General features: G+C 47.7%; 1 protein-coding gene across 3 annotated transcripts in view; it reads right to left on the bottom strand.

The window, feature by feature from the left end:
* Positions 1-22,826, bottom strand: part of LOC310836677 (gamma-aminobutyric acid receptor subunit alpha-3-like) — a 42,357-nt gene extending 19,531 nt beyond the window's left edge. The window contains exons 1-4 of one of the 3 annotated variants that reach the window (XM_083722354.1): positions 22,434-22,826; positions 12,233-12,363; positions 8,852-8,976; positions 4,547-4,614 (exon numbers count right to left, since the gene is read on the bottom strand). In XM_083722354.1, coding sequence (XP_083578480.1) covers positions 4,547-4,614; positions 8,852-8,976; positions 12,233-12,321 — 282 coding nt within the window. In that variant the 5' untranslated portion in view covers positions 12,322-12,363; positions 22,434-22,826. Of the gene's footprint in view, positions 1-4,546; positions 4,615-8,851; positions 8,977-12,232; positions 12,364-21,127; positions 21,340-21,382; positions 21,649-22,433 lie in introns of those variants that run through there. The other 2 variants (XM_083722355.1, XM_083722356.1) reach the window with 2 other exon arrangements.
* Positions 22,827-24,279: the final 1,453 nt, after the last annotated feature.

Genomic DNA, 24,279 nt, shown 5'->3' with positions numbered 1-24,279 from the left:
CCAAGTCTAATTGAAAATAATAATAGTAATGACATGTCCAGTTCAACCAAAACAACAAAGCACAAACAAAGTTTCCTCATGGCTTGGCCAGGGTAGCTGATCAATAATCCCTGTACTAAAGGAGTGTGTGAGTGGGTGTTTGTGTGTGCAGGAGGGAGACCAGCCATGCCATTGGATGGAGTGATGTGACTGGCTCACGTAGCTGATTTGGGTTGTCATCAAAAGGTATCACATTCTTATCCCTCTTTTTACTATTGGGTGTTGACTGCCAGGGAAGCGAAAATGCATTTGTCGGATCTCAGGTGGCAAAATAACTTGACTGGCCTTGCAAGGTACTACCTCTGCGCATCTTGGTTGGGGAAGGGGCATTTGCTGCCCCTCCCCAGGCAACAACATGCCTTGAGTCAGCCCTGTGCCCTTCTATCTAGAGAGGGAATAGTGTCGGCAGCATTTCTTCAGTTCGGATGCCAATCCCCACAAAAAATAAAATACCCAAAGGGGCATCACATTTCCCATGCATGGATGACATCTGTGGAACCAAAACAAGCTTGTGTGGATGTGACCATATTATTCTTTACCAGCCCACCTTGTTCTGAGCCCCTTTTTCAAAATCACACAGCAGAGGGGGGGGGGACCCCGTTCTTCAATACCTCCCATTTCCCTGTTCTCCACAGTTCATTATACAAGCTTCCTTATTCAAATATGCTCCACCTTAGAAGTAATTATGAGAGACTCCCTGAGGCTTGGATGACTGAATATATTATGGCTCTTTGCTTTGGTGTGAAGAGAGAAAAGCGAGTGTGACAGAGAAAGAGTCAGAAGCCGGACCAAGTGGGAAAGTAGCAGCTCCAGTAACACTGAATTAACTCCTTGCCCCAGAGGAAGAGGGCCTTGTAAAGCCAGAAAAAGCCCATTGATGGGGAACTCCTCAAAATGGGATATTATAATACATTATTTCCCAGCCCTGCTGGGCCAGTCACTCCAATTTCTGCCTGATCCTTTGGAGTCCAGCTCCCATGACTGAGCAGCTTCACAGTCTATATCCATGGAAGGTCATAAGAAGAGCTTGCTGTATTAGGTCAAAGTAGGCCCATCTCACACAGAATCCTGTTCTCAGAGTCACCAAAACAGTTGCCTATTGAGCACAAAAACACTCTCCCCTCCTGCAGTTTCCAGCAACTGGTATTCAGAAGCATAACTGTCTCCAAATCTGAAGATGCAGCATAGTCATCATGGCTAGTACCATTGGTAGTCTTATCCTCCATTAATTTGCCTAATCCTCTTCTAAAGCCACCCAAATTGGGGGGAAATCATTGCCTCCTGGGGGGAAGGAGTTTCTGTGCTATATGTAGGAGGACTTCCTTTATTCTATCCTGAACCTTCCAACATTCAACTTCATGGGATATCTAAGAGTTCCAGTGTTATGAAAGAGGGAGAAAAACTTCTCTATCCACTCTCTCCATGCAATCCCTGATTTCATAAACTTCCATCATGTAACATCCTTACTTGCCTTTTCTCTAAGCTAAAAAGTTTGTTGTTGTTGCTAGTTTCTATACCACCTTTTACCCAAGGATCACGGAGTGGTTTGTAATATAAAAACACAAAATACAAACAAAAACAATATCCCCATCTAAAAGCCCATAGTTTGTTTAAGTAGCCTAAGGCCTGGGAGAAGAGGAATGTTTTTACCTGGCACCTAAAGGTATGTAAGCAGGGCACCAGATGAGCCTCCCTGGGGAGAACATTCCACAAGCAGGGATCTACTGCAGAAAAAACCTGTCCTTATCTTGCCAACCTCCCATGGAGGGGGCACGCAATGAAGGGCTACAAATGATGAACACAGGGTCCAGGTTGGTTCATATGGGGCAAAGTGGTCCTTGAAGTATTGCGTTTAGCGTTTTATAGGTCAAAACCAGCACATTGAATTGGGCCTGGAAACTAATTGGCAGCCAGTGCAGTTGGGCCAGGAATGGCATTATATGCTCAACCCATCTTGCCCTGGTGAGCAACCTGGCTGCTGAAGCAGCTGAATTTTCCAAACTGTCTTCAGAGGTAGCCCCACATATAACACATTGCCAAAACATAGACCACATAAGTTAGACTATCCCTGTCCAAGTAGGGGTGCAGATGGGCCACCAGCTGATACTGATGGAAGGCACTTCATGCCACTGAGGTCACCTGAGCCTCAAGGGACAGCAAAGGATCCAGGAATACCCACAGCTGTAGAAAAAATGAATGAATCTCTCTCAAAGAGATTTTTACTGCTTACATCTTACATGATCCTTTTGTAAGGAAACCAAGTTCTTTATTTTTAAGTCATGGGGGTATTCTTCTTTATTTTACTGCCAAAGGATGGAAGCTTATTTGCTTTAACTCCTGAAACTCTGTGCATAAAACACTTCACTTATTTGCAAAGCCAAGTATCTTTATTCTAGCCATAAATATTTTCATGGGGAACATTTGTTTAAAGGTGGTTGAGGGCAGAAGCAAATCTAATCAAGTTTTAATATGTTTGGAGCAATTGCCATTCTGCTGTCTCTGTTACAAGAGATTAAGAATCTCTCTTCCCAAACTCTCTCTCCAACATCACCCCTGTGGTATGTGGCTGTCCTGTGACTGGCTGGTCTTAGTGACCTGTCACTTAAAGTCATCTGGGCACAAAAGACCTCTTATTGATAAGAGCCCTGGTATTTTGTTGTCCCTCCTGCAGCTGACGTCGGAAGCCAAAGGTGACTTAGTATAGGCCCAGTTTTAAAATTCTGATTTAGCATTTTATATTCAATTTGATTGTGCACACTCATTTTCACTCTCCTTTCCCTATTTTATATAGTCTTAAATCAGTAGCTGGGACTTGGAATTCTGCTGCTTGTCTTCCTCTTCCTGAGCAGCCCACCAGAAGGGCTGTGGAAATGGCATCCCTTGTCCTAAATGGCAATATGCATGGGTTGTGGAGAGCACAAGCAGAATAGGACACTCAATTCTACCGGGCTACCATAATAATGGTCTAGACTGACTCCATCATGCACAAGTCTCACCAGCATAGACTGGTGGCTCTGTTTTGATCTTCCTGTGGAAGACAAATCCAGTTGCCAAGGAAGGAACAGCCACTCCCTATAGTGTCTCTCCCCTCCCCCTCCCCTGGTTCAATGTGCTTGGAGACCTCCAGACTAGCATGGTCACATTCAGAACACAAAAGGAAAACAGGGCATGGAGCCCATAAAAAGCACCTCTCCTGGCGGGGAGGGTCCCCACCCACAAAGCTTGCATCATCCTTTATTAATTGGGGAATCCCAGGAAGAACTAATTCCTCACCAGCATTTTCTGTGGTTTGGGGTTTTTGGGCACAGAAGCAACTCTGTGTGCTGCTTTCTGACAATGATTTAGGCTATTTCATTTAGGCATGCAGTTGTGGGAAGAGAGGCCTCAATTCAGTCCTTAGGACTTCTGCCAGCTGTGTCCCCTCAACCTTCCAGCCATCCCTCCCTTCACATTTTCCTTGTGATAGCGAACACTTTGAATCTCCTTCTGCCCTTTTCTTCTTTGCTGCCAATGGAATAAGGATCAGCTGCAAACAGGTGGCTCTTCTAGTGGGCATGCCTGGTAGAGAAAGCGAGAGCTGCCTACCTGCCCAAGCATAAAAAGGTGCTTAGCTCCCATGACAGCTTGTCCTTCATTTCCCTTGCTACCCACTTTGGGAGGGAACAGGGGTGAGGATGGCTATTTGGAGAGGCTGAGAGGACACACCAGCCGCACTGACCTGGGAAGAGCTGATACTTACACTTTGCCATCAGTAGCTGGTACATGTCCATTCACCCCCACAAAGGGACCTTGCCTGCCACGACCAGATGCAAAGGTCTGGAAGGATAAGGATTCATGCAGGATAAGGCTATCAATGACTACTAGCCATGATCGCTATGTTCTACCTCCACAAATGTGGGAAAATGATGCTCCAGTCAAAATATAAAATTCCATGTTTGCTAGGTGACCAAAAGGCTAAGGCACATAGAGTTCCCTGTAAACTCCTAGAGATCAGTCTGTGAGGTCACATCCTCTGCTTGGAGAGGCAGGAAAGGTAGTGGTAGCAATATGATTCTTATTCCTTCCTTCCTGCTCGGAGAACGTTCTTTTTCTCATCATGCAACTGTAGGGATAGGATGCAGGGTCTGTGTGCTCCTAAAATCATGTATTTTGCAATCTAGGAGTATATTTTTCTGGACTTATTTCACTGCTATTTTCTGCATGAATCAAATCTGCAACTTTTTTGTAACCAAACAATATTTTTATATTCTAAAATAACAGATTTTTATGTTGTTATTTTGTTCAGAAGGATAAATAAAGGGGAAGATGCAGTCTGCCCAAGACATCCTGGATAATGATAGAAAGCTACACAGTCTTTTTTCCCTAGTTTCCGTGTTAATACTGCAAAGGATGGGATTTTTAACTCTACTAAACTAGATGCTAGTATTATTAAAGCATGTAAGAGGAAGGATAATTAATAAATAATCAATCCTATCCTACCTTCCAAATCCATCCCAACAGCACCTACCATGTCTGTGTCCGAGACGGGCCCAAAACTTGTTACATAAATGTTGGTCTTGACTTCAGTTACTGTATCTGGAAGAAGCAAAAAGGAAGAAAGTAATTAGGGGTTATTCGCATGGTGAATGTTTCTCTGTGTAATTTCTGCCTTAGCTTTTTTTGAAATCTCCAGGCTTGCTGCTTCCCTGGATTACAGTCGAATGATCCACTTTTGTGCTTAGTTGTGGTGGACACTGAACAATGACCAATTCCATAAACAAACACAAATGGGGTGTGTGGGTCTCTAATCAGGGCCCTCTGGCATTCATCAGGGATGACTTCCTACAAGTGCCTTTAAACAGCACAGAATGCCTTCTGCAAAAATAGAGTCATTTTGAGCTTAGACTCCAGGAGCTCCACAGTGCCTTTGGAGAAGCATTTAAATGAAACACTCACTCAATTCACAAAACAGTGATTTTATTAATGCTTTGGATTTGTTTGTAAATGCAAGTAGTGGCTCTCTTCACAGGCTTCTCTCTCAGGCGAGGTCACATATTTGCAAATCCTGATGCAATGGGCAGGTCCTCCCAACAGATGCCTCCCTCCCTCCCTTCTCCTCTCCTCTCCTCTGGTTGCTCTCATTCACAGAAAAGGACACCTCTAGCCCCATGATATCTCAAGATGCTACTGCGTTTTAAAGTCTCCCGAACATCCACCCCTACAGTGAGAAATGAAGTTAGCACCACTTGATTTAAAGGCTTAGAGCTGTTTGTTGACATGGGCTAATCTGTTGCCAAGCCATAGTTCAATTGAAATAACCAAAGCCGCACAACCCTGTCAGGGCTGCATGCCTGTCTGGAGCTGAGAGGGCTCAGACTGGGAACATCTGAGTCTGTGTGGGCTCCTTCCTGGACAAGGATGACCAGCCTGCATGGTGGGTGGGGTGAGAATACTGAGCTGCCTGGACAGGTGCACATGAAGATCATGAAGAAAAGAGGTCTCCAGGTGCACATCCCACATAGAGCTGAGAAGGGGCCCACTGCACCACCCTTCTCTGCTCAGGGTAGACACTGATGCTTTTATGATGTCAGGGGCCATTATATCAGTGCCTAGTCTTCTCTCAAAGCTACTTGCCTGCCTAGGAATTAACTTACCCCATGCTAAGGAAAGGACAAATCAAGGCTAGGTGCAGAGGATCAAGAAGGATCAAGGCATGCAGAGCTGAAGAGCAACAACTGAATGTCAGTGCACATAGTGAGGAGGGCAGAGGAGAGCATAGAATCCTAGAACTGTAGAGCTAGAAGGAACCAAAGCAACATATAGTCCAATTCACTGAAATGCAGGAATTGCAGCACTATCAAAATTGTAGCACTGTCATAATCAGGTGCTTTGGAAGACCTCTGGGGACAGAGAGAGGTGGGGAACTAGTTCTGCATAGAGATCTTATGGACCCCAGGAAGCAAATTAATGTGAACTGCAACCTCAAGTATAAGTGGAAGAAGCAACACTAGACAACCAGGGACCAAATCTAAAGGAAGACTTTTTTAAAAATGTCATAGATGATTTACATATAATATGCTGTACTACCATGAGGTCAACAGTGAACATGGTTTTCTTACTGCACCAGCTGCAGGAGAAATGCCAAGGGCAGAGGTGCCCCTTCTACATTGCCTTCATAGACCTGATTAAGGCCCTTAGCTTCATCAGCTGAAAAGGACTCTTCACAGAAATCAGTAAGATAGGATCCCCACCTAATCTTTGCAGTGTGATCATGTCCTTCCACAAGAAAATACACAGCAGTATCCAGCATGAGGGTTCATCCTTGGATGCCTTCCCTATAAAGAGTGGTGTGAAACAGGGCTTTCTAACAGTAGTTGTGAATTGAGGACCCCCCACCCGCATAGGATTATAATAAGACACACAGACACTTTATTTTAGGTTAATGGGCAAAATTAGGCCACAACTTTTATTGGTTACAGCAAGGTCAATATGCAAAAAGAAGCTGACCTAAGAGGTAAGGAGGGTGGAGATCCAAAGAAAGCAGGAACAGACTGGGAGCAGAGCGCTGCCGCGGCTGTTTAAAGGTGTTTAGCACCGCCCACCAGCCATCCCTATTGGTTGGCTGGAAGGCTTGGCCATGGCAGCAGAAGCAATCAGGAGCAGGGAGCCAAATACACCTCCCCCCCTGCTCAAAACCCCTCCCCTCTGGGAGGAGGAGAGGCCCTGTCCAACAATGGAATGGACTCCCTTAGGAGGTTGTGGACTCTCCCTCCTTGGAGGTGTTTAAGCAGAGGTTGGATGGCCATCTGCCATGGATGCTTTAATTGAGATTCCTGTATTGCTGGGGGTTAGACTAGATGGCCCTCGGTGTCCCTTCCAACTCTACAACTTTATAAGGTGTGTGTGTGTGTGAGAGAGAGAGAGAGAGAGAGAAAGAGAGAGAGAGAGAGAGAGAGAGAGAGAGAGAGAGAGAGAGAGAGAGAACAGTGCTTTTTTCTAGAAAAATATGTGCTGGTACTCATGAAGTTGTTAAAGAAAAATGTCACACTTTTTAACCCTAAAAAACAAAGAGGTGCCAGTGCTGCGTACCCTTGAGTACCTCCTTGGGGGGGGGGTTAGTTTGTTAGATTGATCCAAAAAAGAAATTGTGGAAGATCCTTCCAAATCTACACTACTGTGATTTTGTGATAGGTTCCCACGAGGCCCTGGGTGCTCCTCTGGCCACAGTTCTGTAATGTCCTAGTGTGTCTCATGTATTGTCATTTGGTGGATTTGCATTTTGTCTTCTGGGAGCTCTGAGTGCTCATTTCATGAGTTCAGGGACCAGCATCACACTCCGAGCCATTTATTCCCAGTCTAGCTGCTGCTGCTGTGGCACAGAATGCAAAGAACACATGGGACAGACACTCTTGCCCGTAGCTGGTTTTACATCCTCATTGATCACCATTTCAGTACAAACCAGATAGGAAGTACCTAACCCACACGGATGCTAGATGTGGCAATGAGATGCTGACAGGTCAGTTGTAGCAGGTGGCACCATGCTTCCAAGTTCCCGGAAGGACCCACCAGTGGCGGAGCTTCACTCGGAGAGCAGGTGGGGCAGGGCTGGCATGCGTCTTGGGGGTGTGGCACAGTGCCTGCAGGAGCGTGGCATGCATTCTGAGGGTGTGACACGCTGCCTGCAGGGGCATGGCACCCAGCACAGGCGGGGGAGCAGCCACAATGGCACCCCACCGGGATCATGCTGCCAGGGGTGGTTCGCTCCCCCCGCACTCCTCTTCCTCTGCCAGTGGGACCCACACCTTACTGCCACCTGCTACTGGAGGTGGGGAGACAGAAACATCTTCCTGGTCTGCCTAAGCAAGTGAGCATGTGCTACAATTAAAGCTCAGTGGCGGAGCATCTGGTTTGCATGCAGAAGGTCCCAGGTTCATTCCGCAATGGCATCTCCTGGTAGGGCAGAAGGCACCCTGTCTGAAACCACAGATGTACTGGCAATCATTTTAGACAATACTGAGCTAGATGGACCAATTGTCTGTCTTGGTTCAAGGCAGCTTCCTATGACCCTGTGAGCAGGAAGCAAAATGTGAATGACTGAACTGAAACATCTGGTCTTGCTGCAGGAGGGCTGATCATCTCTCTCTTCTTTCATACCTTTATCTCCTTCCCCCATTCAGAGGCAGATTTAGAGCAGTGTGAATGCTTGCACTGCACTGGGTGCCAAGCCTAGGGGGATGTTGCAGGGTGTTGCAAATATGACATACCAAATTGAGCAGAACGGAAGGCAAGGGGCAGGGGTGCTGAATTTTGGCCTCACACAGGGCACTGCTGAAATTTGAAAAGTCAACCCCTACCCCATTCAAGGGCTCTGTAGGGAGAGCAAGCCAGCAGAGAATGTGCATGAATGTAAGTGTAAGGATGAGGCAGCCACATGAAGCAGCCTCTGTTGGATCAGAAACCGACATTTCATTATCTTAACTGTTGGGCCGAAGGACTTCAAGTAATCGGCTGGAGAGGATCCCAAGAAACCACAAATCCCCAGCAAGAGACTCCAGGGAGCCCTAGGATTAATAACCCCTCCCAAGGAGGAGTTGCTTTTGCCAAACTGGGGGGGGGGGGCCTTCCCTTATGCAAGCAGTCCAAGGAGGCTGTGGGGCAGACAGCTTTAAGTGGAAATGCAGTTAGATTGGAGGGATGGTCCATTTATTGTTTGTTTGTTTGTTTGTTTGTTTGTTTGTTTGTTTGTTTGTTTGCACCCCCACACCTTCCCCCCTGCTGTGACATCAGGAAATGCCATCAAACTTGCACAGACAATTAGCTGAAGTAGACTGACCTCCAAGCCCAGGTCTCAGTCGGTTGTCATATCCATCCAGGAGCCGGTCCAGGATGCGTGTGAAGATGGTGATGTTGTCTTTGTTGTCATCATCGATAATATCTGGGCCATGCTTTTGAGCGAGTCTGCCATATCAAGGGAGAACAGGACGGTTAAGGTCTGTCACTTCTCCAATGATTCTCTGTGTGTGCTCACATACAAAAACACACACAAAAAATCCCATCGCTGGCCTGCACTGATTTTAGGCCTTCTCTAGATTTTTCTGCTTTTTTACCTTTAATGGACAAGGCCCTGCCTCCACATGTCCTTATGTTAACTCCAACTGGACACAGAGTAGCTGTTAGTCACGAGAGGCCCCTCCAGGCATCCTTTTTAATTGCACATTCACACTGCTTCACATTCCAGTCAGTGCCTTTCCCATAACTGAAACCTTATAACTTTTTTTACACCACAAATTCTCTGGTTTATTTCCCTCTCGCTTTTCTTGCTCTATAGCTCCTCTGGACACCAATAATGTGTTAGCACCAAGCAAGCATTGCAGAGCAACTGATAAGGCGGAATAAATTTGCCACTAATGTGCCAAGAGCATGTGGCAGAGACCATACCTATGGCAACAAGACAGTAGCCTTGAGGGGCCCAAGGTTAGAGGTTGCTTTGGGAAGGCATAGTGAATCAGTCTAAGTCCACCTCACAAGATGGGGCAGCTGTTACTCCTTCCTCCACCCCTTCCATTTTTCTCTAGGTTGGCAATTTGGAGGGAGGGAAGCACATGGGTAACCATAACCACCACCACCACTTTTCATTAATTCACTTGGATCAGGGGTCAGCAACCTTTTTCAGCTGTGGGCCAGTCCACCGTCCCTCAGACCATGTGGTGGACCGGACTATATTTTGAAGAAAAAAATTGAGTGAATTCCTATGCCCCACAAATAACCCAGAGATGCATTTTAAATAAAAGGACACATTCTACTCATGTAAAAACACGCTGGTTCCCGGAATGTCCAATGACCAGATTGAGAAGGCTATTGGGGCACATCCAGCCCACGGGCCTGAGGTTGCCTACCCCGATTTCGATGTTAGATCTGTCAACCAACCACTTTGTCATATGATTGCCTTCAACTATTTTCTGACTGTTATTTACTTAGTGTAGACCCATTGAAATGAATGAGCATAACTGAGTTGGGTCCATTGATTTTAGCAGGTCAATCCTGAATAAAACTTAGTTGAATACCACCCTGTGTTTACACCTGATTGGTGGCTAATCTATCATTTGCAATAAATGGCAGTGGCAATTGCCTATCCTGCATGGAATGGCAAAGAACAACTGAGCCTTCCAAGGGCAAACTGTGCCTTTAATCAAAAGCTTCCTATTTCCAGAATTTTATTGCTTGCTGCTCAGTGTTACTAGGAGATTTGTGATAAATGGGAAGGAAAAGCAGATGAAATCATTGCTACCAGGCTATGAGATGTAGCTGCCAAGTCTTTGCTATGCTGGGCCAGCTGGGAAGAGGATTGGGTTTCCTACAAAAGTGCTGACATAACCATAACTCTTGCAGTTGTGTCTTGAGCAATGCTAATGTGTCCCATCACTCTTGGATGCCTCTGCTTGCTCCAAGCGTGCAGGTAGAGAGAGGCAGGAAGGTGCAGAGTGTTGCATTTATGCTGGAATCTTCTCTAGGCAGATGAGGATGCCCAAACCTGTTTGTTCACATAGGAGAAGAGTGCTTGTCACACTCATTTCTTGCCTTGGCCTGCAGCCTCCTCACATGCTCATCTTTCTGTCTTGTCCCCCACCCCCATCCAGGCATGTGGATTTTCATTTATTTATTTGTCATACTTGCTCTTCCCCAGAGATAGGAGTGGCACCCTTTTTACATGTTTACATTACAGAAGTCTCACTGAGAATTGTTAAGTTGCATTTCTTACTGTGTTAAAATGCCATCATCACACAAACTGATTACAAATTAGCAAACCATCAAATCAACAAACAGGTGGGAAATAATAACTAAATAATTCTGTGTACATTGCCTACCAATGACAGTAGAAAGGACTATGCCTCCCAAGAGCAGCTGCCAGACAAAACTAGCTCACCTGAGCTCATGGGCAAGTACAACTTGTACTCTCTATTTGTATTTGGGTGTATGTGTGCGTGTGTGTTTGAAGGAGTTCTGTTCCAGCACATCATGAGCTGGTTTTATTATTTGCAGCCCAACTTGGATCTGTTCTCTTAGACAAAAGTATCAAAGAAATGTACTCAAGAAATAACGTTTGTGCTACCATCTTCATGAAGGCACCAGTAGCATGGGAACACTGTTTAATCGTTTTATTTAATATATAAGTGGTTTACTAGAAAAATGAAAAGCAGCAATAGAAACAGTTTAAAACATTTAAAGATATTTAAAATTAGCAGTAAAAAAAGATTTTAAAAGGTCAACATCTACATGCTTTAAGCAGATGCTGAAGAGAGCACAGAGAAGGTGTCCAATGTGTTGAGTTGGAGATGCTGGTGTGTGTGTGTGTATGTGTGCTTTTTTTGTTTTTTGTTTTTTGTTTTTTTTTTTTTTTTTTTTTGCTGAATGAGATACAAAGCTAAAATTCTTGTGAATGAGGTACCATACAGTCTTCTCTGACCTGGCACCATCCAGGGGTCCACGATGGCTGGGGCTGTTGGCAGCTGGAAGACATCAGTTTGGGGATGGGGAAGACTGTTGTCCTAGGCACTCTAGGCCAGAACTACCACTCCTCAAAGGGTCTCCCAATGTCATCACTTAGACAGGAATAGAAAGCTTAAAAGGAGGGGGGAGGGGAGGGAAGTCAGGCAAACACTCTCTGGGGAGGTCTCCCAAAATGGAAGGAAAGGGGCACTTGCAACTCCAGGTGATTCAAACCACTGCTCTCTGTCTCTATGGTTGCCAGCTGCTTTTTGTTTGCTCCTTGGAGTTTTCCAGATACCTGGTTAGTCAGTTGCCTGCAGCTGCCTGCTGTGTATGCAGGATTCCATTTTGGACCCTGGCACTTCAACTGCCTCTGGAAAAGTCCTTACCATTCTGGCATGGGGAAGATCGCCTTGGCAAATTACTCAGATCAACCATTCTCTAGCACAGTCAGGAGAAAAGCTGGCATGGAGAGTGGCTGTGTGGGGCAAAATGGGATTATTGTTAGATGCCTTTGCTGCAGAATCAAGCTGGGGATTTTCCTGGTTCCAAAGAGCCATGACCAAGTCTTAGAGAGACAGAAGGTGAAACTTAACCCAAAGCCTCCCTTACAGCCTTCCTCACTGCAATTGGGTGTTGCAGGTACAGTGAGGGAGAAGGAGTGCCCCAGACCCTTCCTCACTCCCTCTGTGCTATATAATAAAATCCCAGCCTCTTGCCACCTTACCCTTCTGCAGGGAGAGCATAAACCAGCAGCAGAATGCCAAGGCTAGTCACACAGAGTGGAGGTATGGCCCAGACCCTTGTCAATGCCATCACTTCAGGGTGCAGCAGTGCTAGCCAGCAGAACGTCCACACCTGCCAAGGAGGAAGAGAAAAGAAAATGGTCAAGGGGACCAGCCACTCTCTTTGATGATGGAGGCATTGGGTGCACAAAGGTCAGTTTGTGGTGAAAGTCCCTGAGGTGCTTTATGGGCCTCTGACTAAACAGCTGATAGCTGCAGCAGGCTCAGAATATCAAGGGGAAAGGAAAGCACCAAGAGATGATGGACCCAACTGGGGCTTAGCCTAGCCAAGCTAGTTTCACCATGGCCACCTGTGGGAGGAAGTGTGGCTTACTAATCTCAGCCAACTGGAGCCTCTGTAGAAAACGTGCCTGCCTTTTTTGGTCTAGATCAGGAAATGAAAGAGGTCTTTCCTTAAACAATATCTGTGACATCTCATCCTACAAAATGACATGACTCAGGCATCTCAGTAACCACAGTGGTTTTGAAATGCCATACAAGCAAATGCATGTATTTATAAGAGCAAAGGCCACATCTCATCAGGACGATGATCCCAATACTTCTAGCACACTGTCACTGCATTCTCCCGGTAGGAGTCTGCATAACATGCACAGCCCAAGTGGTGACTGTACACTGAAGCTCCTCACAACCAGGCAAATTCTGGCCCTTCTTTTCCTTTTGAGATCATTTCAGTCAAGGGCTCACAGTCAGTGGCTCTAGTCCAGTTCATTCCTGCTATTGCTCTCCTGGTCAGTGAAAATAGTCAGCATGCCATATGAGAAGGTATGTGGTTTTCCTGGTAGTAGTGACAGCAACCACTATGAGGAAGGAACAAAGGTGAGAGAGGGAGGGATCTGGGCTGCCATGGTAGATGGTCACAGTTTGGTTTTGGTAAGAAGTATTGGGTTTGGGTGGCGCTGTGGGTTAAACCACAGAGCCTAGGACTTGCTGATCAGAAGGTCAGCAGTTTGAAACCCTGCGACGGGGTGAGCTCCCATTGCTCGGTCCCTGCTCCTGCCAACCTAGCAGTTCGAAAGCATGTCAAAGTGCAAGTAGATAAATAGGTACTGCTCCGGCAGGAAGGTAAACGGCATTTCTGTGCGCTGCTCTGGTTCGCCAGAAGCGGCTTAGTCATGCTGGCCACATGACCTGGAAGCTGTATGCCGGCTCCCTCGGCCAATAAAGCGAGATGAGCACAGCAACCCCAAAGTTGGCCACGACTGGACCTAATGGTCAGGGGTCCCTTTACCTTTACCTGTTGGGTTTGGAGATTTTTATTTTCTGTGTGTGAAAATGCAGCTGGTGAAAAGGCCACAATTCATATTGTGCTGGTAAACATTTTGCTACTGGGCTGCACCAGGCCATGTGGCATGACTTTGCCATTTACTGCAGCATTTGCAAGACTGTTTTGCCCAGGGGTCGGGGGGGGTGCACTTGTCCATTTCCCCCCAAAAGAGGAAATGCACCACCACCACCATCATAAAAAGAGGACATAAATGTGCAGATGCAAATTTAGAAATATTTCATTACTGTAATTTAAATAGAAATTCAATACATCCAGGGAACTGTGCGACTGCTTAGTCTGTGGTCTAGGTGTTCCCAATCAACTGGCACTATGGAATCAATCTGCAGTTTCTGCCTGCATCTGTCTATGGTGATGAATGAGGGCAGTGGGATGTGCAGTTGCTGTGTGGAATAGGGCAGGTGGGGAGGAAAGTGAGGGAGAAGCTGCTGGCTGAGGTGCGAAGTGGAAGACAAGTTGTGAAGGTTTTTATGGACTGAACCAACTGAAATAGGGGAGCAGAAGTAGGATAATGTGACTAGTATATTATCGATGCAACCTACCAATAACAAATTAACCAGCTAAAGTATTTGATGGGGATGAGTATTAATGGATAGAAGCACACTGGTAAAACTGAGACTAAACATCAACACTTACTTTATTTTTAAAAACCATTTTGGCTCATTTGAATTTCTCCTTTAGGAAATGTTGAGGAAGAATTTTCCTTCTACTAATGAGTAGTTCTTTTTAAAAATAAAATGAAGAGTAAGCTCTCTTTAAGTGCAGGGTGGTATTTTGGTTTGTAAAGGGGAGATCCAGCCAAGTTAAGCCTGTCTCGTGGGGTCTGCAAGCAAAATGTAGACAAGAACAGGACTAGTAAACGAATTCTTGAACTTCCTAGAGAGGATCCTTTGTGTGTGGTCACTTGCTTTGTATTTCCTTCTGCCTGTGAAGAGACTCTTTTTTTCCACCATGCCTCCGAGCTGACCATACCCCTGGTTATCACTAAAGCAAAAAATTGGTATTTTTGTGCCTCATTTTTAAAATTTGTATTTTTAAAGTAATTAAGTTAATTTAAAAAAAACAATATGTTTGGTTAAGTTTTATTTTCTTTTGTTGGATGAATTTAAATATTGCCCTTTATGATTTAATATCAGCGAGTATTCAACAAATATTCACCTTTTTAAATAAAATCCCCTGGGTACACACCATAATGAAATGTGTGTCTCAGGCTTGTGTCCAGCTAACCAACCTTGTGGGTGCCAGTGAGACATTGTCTGTGTATAAATATCTAAAAGGCCACCTGCTTCCCTACAGACCCTCTTGGGTGCTAAAACTGGCAGGGGAGTGGCCCTCTTGGTGAGAGATAGCCTTCTCTGCAGCAGCCCCTAAGTTGTGGGACTCCCTCCCCACAGAGGTGTATCTGGCACCTTCATAGTACAGCTGTAGAGAGTGCTGCAGATGCATCTCTTAAACTCTGTCCGAAGCTTTGCTGCTATTTTGTATGTTTGGGTTTTATAGTCATCCTCAATTATGCTTCCCCTATCATCATCCCTCATTATATGCCTTGGGAACTTGTTGAAATACTGGGTATAAATCAAATACAGTAAATAACTGCTTTTGTGGCATTTCAGTTGATCCCTTTGGGAATCTTTTTTTTTTCTTTTTTTGTGTGTGTGCAAAAATTTTAGTAAGCTGAACGTCAAACTATCCAAGCAGTGTCCCAAAAAAAGAGGAGGAGGATAATGCATCATATGAAACACCAGTGCATCATAAAAGCAAATTTTAGATGTATTCACAACACTGGTTGCAGACAGATTAACAACAATAAACCAGTAAAGCCTGTGTTTCACTATGCCCCCACCAGCACATGTCCCATTAGAGAGCTCTTGCAAATCTGTGGCAATACGAAAACATAGTTCTCTCTCTGCTCCACACTTCATTACTGAGATGGTTTGGGGGTCAGTTGAAAGGAGGCATTTGAGTTTGCCCAAACCAACATCAACACTGAGGTCCTAGAAGGGAAAGGACTGGGGAAATTAAATGTGGCCACTTTCTCCCACCCATCCACCCAAGCTCAATTGTTCTTAAGTGGAAGAAGTGTTGTCCCTAAGCAAGAAGGACCAGCAGCTCCTCCCAAGACAAACTGGGGAAGCCATGACTGCCTTTTGGAAGAAGGAAAAGGGACAGAGTATCTCACCCATGATTGAGTGCACCCATATCACAGATGATGCCCTTAACTGGGACAGGTATATGAAAGACAAATGCTGTTCTTGTTTTTTAAGGAAATAAGATGTGCTGCTTTTATTTTTTTTTAAAATTCCTTCTCGTTTCTGCCTTTCTTTTCTCTACCTGATTTCTCACTGTTACTCTCCTGAAGGCACTCTTTAGCGTGCCTATCTCTAAGGAGGTAATTTATACCAATTCACCATGTCTCATAACCTCACACTAAAGTAAATGAACAACAAAAAAGACAACCCCAGATTTTCACAGCAACATTTTGAAATTCTCAGAATTTGGAAGCCCAGGTGCACAGAGCTCATCTCCTGGGGAGTGGGGGGGAAGGCATCAGTTCTGGTGATGGGTTAGGTTGGGGTAGGGTGAGGGAGGGAGGGAGAGACACCACAGGAAAGGCAATTTGGGGAATACTGGCATGCAAAGCTGCAGTGTTCTTGACAGCATCAACACAGGAACATCTTCCACAAAGAATGTCACTCAGGACCGGCCTATTCAGAAGAGCATCAATAATGCAGGTCCCCAAGAACTTCAACACTTGTAGTTTATGCTGAGCCCTGAAAAGCTGTAGAACAAAATGTGGAGAATGCTGCTAAGAAATGCTAAATGCTGAGGAAGCCAAAATCATGCACCCAAGTGGATAATATTTGCACCCTATAATTTTGTGATTTCCCCACAAGTCCCAACCACTCCCCAGGGGTCGACTTTGGTAATATGGTACCTTGTACAAGGCCAACATTTAACACACACATCCAAAGCTGGGCAAACGTTAACTATGCTTTGGGAAGGATAAAGGAGGACTCTAGGACCCTGTCAGAGCCCTCACACCTCCTTCCCAAAATAAGTGCTTACAAGGCTTTGGGAAGGAGGCAAGAAGGTGCCCTCTCTGTTCGGCACCTTGTGTGTGAGGAACCAGTCATGCTGCCCTAAATCCGCCTCTGCATCCCCCCTAAATATTAAAAAACCCCACACTATTAGTGCTTTTTCTTGTCTAACAGACCCACAAATCTAGTTAGCTGAGCCAGATGCAAAGCTGTATCAAGAGGCGATGAATTGCAAAGGCTCATCATCACACTTCAAGGAAATCTGTAAGGTGAGCTGGGGAGGAGCGGAGCTTTCCTCCAAGCCCACCAAGGTCCAGCTTTCCTTCAGCTGGAGCACCTGTAGTGGGAAGATTATGAGGCTGCCCTCTTTATTCCTTTCTCAGCCTCTCTAGTAGGAAATGAGATTTGGAGGGAGTAGCATTACCTGGAATTTGTGACAAGTGAATGCAAAAGAGCACAGAAAGAGCCCTCCTGCACAAGACCACCTAGTACAGCATCCTGTTCTCACAGTGGACACCCATGAGAAACCCTCAAACAGGACCCAAGCCCAGAAGCATGACTGCCTCTGATGGTGGAGGCAGAGCAGAGCCATCATGGCTAGCAGCCAATGACAGCCTTATGTTCCAAGAAAAGTGAGTTTTGGTACTCATGGTAATTAGTCTTAATAGCCACCTGATCAGGGGAAGGAGGGCTTTGTCTGACTCAGGAATCCAGCTGAGTGAGGTCCCCCAGATTATTCCCATTACGTGCTACCTTGGCAAACACAATTAGATGAATGAGTTTACTTCTGTTTGGGGATAATGCAGACCTCTGACTATGTGGGTGCATTTAGCAGATGCTGTTTATCATACAACCAAGTAAGAAATATGACAACAGTTCTTTTTTCCTCTGCTTCCTCACTCTTACATATTTCAGTTTGTTTTAGTTTTGGAACAAGAAGAAGCAAGCAGAACAAGAAGAACCAGATATTGGAGCATCATGCTATCCTTAAAGTCTTTGAGATGATGTGCCTATTAACTCTATACGTAGGAAGTGGTGGCTGGTATGGTGGAAGGCAAGGAGACCAACCACAGGTGCAGCCAGAGCCAATGGCAGGCAGAGTCAACTAAGGGTTTGCCCACACTTCATCTTGTCCTGCTGCTTTCTCCCCAAGGAAAACTGCTCTGGAGCAAAGAGAAATCTGGGTTTCCCCATGATTGCCATTTGTTGTATCACTAAAGAGTGGGTTTTCCCTTGGAAAGCAGTGGGGTAAAGGGGAAAACAGTTCATACTCATGCCTTCTGGGCATGGGAAAAGCAGAAGTGTAGACAAGTCCTAAATCTAGTTTTGTTCCCATTTTCCTCCTCCCTGCTGAGTTCTACAAGGGTAACGCTGAGACAGAGGAGAAGGTGGAAGAGGAGGTGTCATCCTCTGGACTGGAGGGTTAACTGAGACTAGTGAGCCAGTGCCCTATCTGCCCTAATGGAGCCACCCCCACTGCAGTTGCTGGTGGTGACCAAGCAGTCTGCAGCTTCCCTTGCCTTGCCACAGATCCCAAGGGATGTTCCACACAAGAATTAAAGAGCATCCAGCAACTGGATATATCCCTGGCCTTTTGGCACTTAAAGTCACCCATGAGCAGAAATGGAAATAGATCAGAACCATCTGGCTTTGTTACATCTTGCATCCAGCTCAAAAACATATCTTGAAAGGTAGCAACTGTATCTATGCTGAAGCCACCATGCACATTGAAATCTTTTCATCGCATCAAGCATAGAATCCGGTCCCAAAAATAAAAGCAGGCAAGGCGCATTGTGATTCTAATGCCTTTAGTGGGAATTGGATGCCCAAACAGAGCCTTTATCTGGTGACACATGCCTGAAGGTGAGGCCGATGTGCAAGCCAGAGGCTGAGCAAACAGCATTTTCACCAAACAAAAATAAGACACCAGTGTGTGTCCTTTTCTTCCTCCAGGAGAGGACATTGATTCCCAGCCAAGTCAGTGGATCAATCTCCACCTGGGCCCACTGACAGCAAAGCAACAGCAACTCTGCACAGGTCCCAGAGTGCAACTGCTAGTCCAGGACACCAGGGCATTGGGTGGGGGAGCAAACACAGGCCAGCCAGACTCACAACCCCTGCCATTGAAGATAAGCAGCTCTGGCCAAAAACCACCCCTCTCACCACCATGCTGCTGCACACATAGCAGTCATAGTTCATGCTCACAGATAGTGCTGAGCTACCAGATGTTTTGCCCATCCCACCAGCCCCTCCATTTCTGCTCTTGACCGTCCTTCCTTAGGAAGGATGCTTAATGGAAGGGAAAAGGCACATTGTGGACTTGTGGGTAGTCCTGCCCCTCTTGCGGTTGGAACAGTAAAATAAGCAGGTGAGTTGGGAGGGGTGGTGGGGAGGGGAGGGGGAGCCATAGCCTCCAACTCCCCCACCTCTCCAACTCCAGGGGTCCTCTGCCAGCTCTGTGGGGGGCAGGGGGGGTGAAGCGCCGTCCCTGAAGCGGAGCCAGGCAAGTGGGTGCTTGACAAGACAAGAAGCACCCCTTTGAACTGGGGCTCTGCTTCTGGCTCTGATTCATTTCCCAGATGTGGGGGTTGTCCAGGAGCTCTTTTCCAGAAGAGCATTCACTGATGCCTTGGAAATGGGGTTTGGCAGAGAGGCAAAAGAGGTGAGAGTGGCAGCGGTGGCAGCAACAGCTCTAATAAGAAAGCAAGCGAGGAGGAAAGTGGGCGTCTTCAGCAGCTGGCTTATTTACTATGCGGTCTCCGTCTGTGTGTATAATTATGCCAGGATTCAGTCTGTACATCGAACTACTTGTTGTAAACATTTGGCAGGGATATACCCACAGAGAGAGTAGGACGGGTTTTCTTGCTGGAGACACAGCAAAAGGATGAGGTTGAGGGGATTCAAGAGGACAGCCAGGGGCATGCAGGGTGGAATGGAGAGAGAGAGAGAAGCTGGCTCGGGAGGAAAAGAGCTGTGTGTGTGTGTGTGTGTGTGTGTGTGTGTGTTTATGTGTGTGTGTGAGAGTGAGTTGGATAAATGACTGAATGGGAAGGTAGGCAAAGGGAGCCAACACACAGCAATGGGAAGGTGAATAAAGGCAGCAGAAAGAGCAGCTTCAGGGAAGAAATGCATCAGCAGACAAAAAGCAGAAAGCACTGGATGCAGCAAGAGCAGCCCACCCCCACCCCCGTGGCCAGGCCAGCCACAGTCCTCCAAGGCAGGTTGCTATTTTGTGTGCTCCTCAGTTGTAAGGAACAATCCTATGTATGCTACCCTCTGCAGGGAGGGGAAAGGTCATATCCTCCAGATGGATGGGCAGGCATTCTGGGTGGCCTGATGTGCCTGTGGTGGTCAATGGCAAGAGGGGAAGAGAAGAATGTGTCCTCTGAAAAGAACAGCAGCCTCATGCAAAGGCACAAAGTGAGAAGCAGTATGTTAGTGAGTGTATGTGAGAGAGAGCATAGGCAGTCACACATGGGGGACTATCCTATTTGTGAATACTATCCTATTTGTGATGATAAATCAAAGTCATTGTACAAAATGATCACTTTCTGGCTAACCCCTTGCTTATTTCATCACCAAATAACACACCAGCAAGCCCCTGCTTTCTGAATCAGGTACTTCCTGGTACTATCTAAGGGCTAGCAGCCGCACCAGCCCCACCACCCAGTGCCCATCTCTCCAAAGTCTGGACTCTCAGTAGACACACCACTGCTCTTGCTGTTCATTTGGCCCTAGAGCTGCCAGAGGACAGGGCAACTGAATCCTGGGTTGCTGGCTCATTTACCACACTGCCCATGGCAAAGCCAGAAGGGGCCTGGGACTTCCTGAGATTTGCACCTGCTTTGGAACTTCCATTGTGAAGGATGCCCAAGCATCCATGCAGAACCGCTTGAAGTCACTAGGCTCTTCTGTGTTTGCTGCTGAATGCAAAGCCTCCAGAATCCTGATAAGAAAACTGAATGGAGCAAAATGCTGCTGGAAAGTTCATCTGTTTCTGCTCAGCCTTTTTCAGTTTGCTACTGGGGCAGCAGGAGCAACCTCAGCTGGCACACTTGAGAGCCCAGCCATCCAACTCTCTCATCAGTCACCTGTGTGAAGCTGTGAAGTCTGGGCTGCTGCTGGTGCTGTTCTCTACTCCATCCTGGGTGACCCAGAGCTATTTTTAATTCCCTTGGAACCTGTCTGTGCTAAAGCTTAAGGTCATGGGCACATTCATCCCTGGACTTTCACACACACCCCTTCCCGTCTCTCCCGCCCCCGCCCCCAAATGCAGCCTCCAGAGGCCTGGCTCTCTTGTCCCCCCCTCCCCCCACCTGCAGAGCTGCTGCTCCTTTCCTCTCCCACCCACTCTGCCTGTATCCTAACCAGCCTCGCCCACCCACCATCCCCTGCCCTTCAGCCTCTGCTCACCACAGCTCCCACCTAAGGCTAAGCCGTTCCTTCTCTGGCAGGGCGCAATGGTCCGGGGAGCCTGCGGCCCTCACAGTTCTCACCCCAAATCTCAGCGGTCTCCAAATCCCAAGACAGGGAACGTTTCTGGACTGGGGAGGGGGCGGAAAGCGCCACGACAGGCGGTGGGCTCAGTGGCGTCATCCACTTCCTGCCTTTGCCTGTTCGGCGTAGCCCTCCAGAGTCGTCCTCCCTGCGAGGCGGCTCCTTCCTCCATGCAGCCCGGGGCTATACTGACTGAGAAGAACCGAGAAACACTCCCTCCCCGTCCTTTGCAGCAACACATTAATCAGCCGTACCCAGAGGGCTGTCCGGCTGGGGAGACGCAGAGCGTCCTGGAAGCTGCGGGCGGACAGGCGAGGGGGTGGGCTCCACTCCTGGGCAATCCAGACAGTCCCCCTCACCAGCCAGCGGGCCTGCCTTTGGAATGAGGGGCGGGCAAGCCCCACTGCATGCGTTCATCTCCTCCCTGGATAAGCCGCTGCCGCCACAGTCAGCTTCCCGCCACCTGAGACAGAAGCGCCAGACGCTCGGGGGCGCAAAGGCAGGTCCACCGGGCCCTTGGAAAAAGCGTCAGCCAGGAAGATAAAGACGCGCCTCCCATTCAGGACCGTGGACAGCGCCGCGCCACACGCGCAGAGACCCTCCCAGTCTCCCTTGCAGAACTGGCGGGGCCCCTGCTTTTTGCTAGAAACCCTCAGCAGCTCGACCCCCAGACTAGCCGACGCGCGTAAATCCAAGGCTTGTAGCGCTACGCCTCATATGCCAACCAAGGAAAGGAACGGATAAAGCGGCTGCCGCGCGCCTTTGTCCTCTGGGCTAACTCGTTTTAGCAAGAGGCCGGCAATGTGCGTTTTGCAGGCTGAGCTGGGGCCACGACAAGCTCCAGAATATTTGCAGGGCCGCCCGCAGGGGCGGGAGAAGAGCCGGCCTTTGTGTGTCCCCCCGCGCCCCTGCCACACACAACCTCTCTTTCCCCGACCCCTCCCCAGTTCCTAGATTGATCTCCTCCTTTGCAACTTTGCTGGGCGTTTGCTGCTTGCGCTGCACAGCGGGAGAGCAGAGAGGGGCCGCAAGCCAGGATTCTGCTCGCCTTTTGGCTTCGGGACCGGGAGAGCCAGATAGTCACCGCACTCGATCGCTTCTCTCAGGGCCACCCCTTAGCTCTGCCGAGGAACCCACGAGCCCACTCCCACGCAGAGGAGGAGCAAATAAAGGCTCTCCCGCTCGGTGGCGAGGCTAGGAAGAGCTCCGACGGCTGCTCGCAAGCGGGTGGCTTATCCCCCGCGACCCTCGACGCCAGCCCCATCCCAACCCCGTAGAACAAACAGCCGAGGGCCAGGTCCTTACCTCCTGCGGAGCTGCTGCTGGATCCAGAAACCTACTGGGGCGGCACTCGCGGCTGCTCTCTCTCAGTCCTGCCTTTGCGCCCCCGAGAGTCTGGCGCTTCTGTCTCGGGTGACGAGGAGCAGACTGTGGCAGCGGCTGATCCAGCGGTGGACAGATCCAGAGGAGGAGATGAACGCATTTAAACCTTGGGTGTTTCGGCTGACGCGCGAACCTCGTGGTCTCTCCGTCTTCCAGAGGGTTGCAAGATCAGCCTTCTATCGCCACTCTCTGCTCGCTGTTACCCTGAGACTGACAACATGAAGGAAAGCAAGGCAGCCTCCTCCCTCCCCTCCTCCTCCTTGGAGGAGGGTTTAGCAATACTGTATCTCCCTCCCGTCTTCCCCAAAAGCAACAAACAGAAAAGGCGCATCAATGGCGCACCATCTACTGACTAGAAGCAAAGACTGGGGAGGGTCTTCTTTCCAACCGCTCTCTTTTCTGCCCACACCGCTAGAGGCAGGCGGCTAGCCTCATGGTGGGTACTGCATGGCCCACCTGTGACCTCCGTAGACGAGAGAGATCAGCAGGGGTGTCTGAGCCAGTCCTTCCAACAGGTCCCTTCACCGTTTCACAATGCCCACTGGTAGACCCTGAAGTGTCAGCCAGACCCCACAGACCACCTTATCTTCTATAAAGGAGAAGCCACTTGTTGCCCAAAGGCCTGGTGGATAGGGAAAATCTGCCTTGAACATGAGTGTGTATGCAGAAGCAGGACAAATAGAAAAGCCAGATAGAGGCAGGGTGTGGACTGAGCAATCAGTGGTGCAGGGAGGAGGGAAACTGCTGGAGGAGACTGTGGACTGCCCTGGTGGGCAGGATCAGGGTGGCTGTGGCTGCAGTCTGTGAGAACATAAGAAGAGCCTGGCTGATGGATGAGGCTAAAGTTCTCACAGTGGTTGACCAGATGCCCCCAAGGGAGGTCCACAAACTAGATCTGAGGGCAGCAGCCACTCTCTCCCCAAGATCCAAGCTAGAGCAAAAGCAGCAGCTTCCACTGGAAAGGCTGAGCTGACAGGAGGATACAATGAAAGGAAAGGCCAAGGCCTTCATGCAAATCAAACAGAGCAAGATGGTATACAGTGCTTTGTTGCCTAATCTCAAAAACAGCATTTTAGAGCTTGCTTCTCTCCAAACACTGGAACATGGACAACCAACAGAGGAGGGTAAAGTCAACAATAGTAGCCACCCAATATCAGTTGCCTGGGAGCAAGATCAAGAGCAGGAGTGGAGAATTGTACTCATATCCTCATGGGCTTCACACTGGGACACATGGCTGGCTAGTGTGAGGACTGGGTGCTGGACTAAATGGACCCCCTTTGATCTGACTTATGGCTCTTCTTGTGTTCTTAAGGAGTTGTGAGAGCCAACCAAAGGAGAATCTTCAGAGCTTATCATAGGCAAAGCTTGGCAACAGTCAGCACATTGTTAGATGCCAATGTTTACATGGGTGGGAAGATGGCCCCATCAGCCATGTTTAACTCCAAACAGTAGACTTGCAAGAGAGAGGCTGCTGAATGTAAAAACAGAGCAGAAGCAGAAGGAAAAACATAAAAAGGCTGCCCATAGGGGCTCACAGCAGCACCAAGTCGACCATGACATGCACTAAGGCTTCATCCACCCTAATTGCTCTTTCCTGAAATCAGCAAAACTTAATGGGACCTGAAATAAGGCAGCCTAAGAAAGAAATTTCAAATGACTTTGCTGTAAAGAGCAACAACTAAAAATATCTTAACCATATCAGACACAGAAGATGTTGGGGGAATGATGAAAGTGGACTTATATTAATGCTGATACCTATGGGAAAGGA

The sequence above is a fragment of the Podarcis gaigeae genome (genome assembly GCF_964106915.1).
Source record: "Podarcis gaigeae genome assembly, chromosome: Z".
Classification (NCBI taxonomy): Eukaryota; Metazoa; Chordata; class Lepidosauria; order Squamata; family Lacertidae; genus Podarcis; species Podarcis gaigeae.
This window is presented reverse-complemented; position numbering and strand designations above follow the sequence as displayed.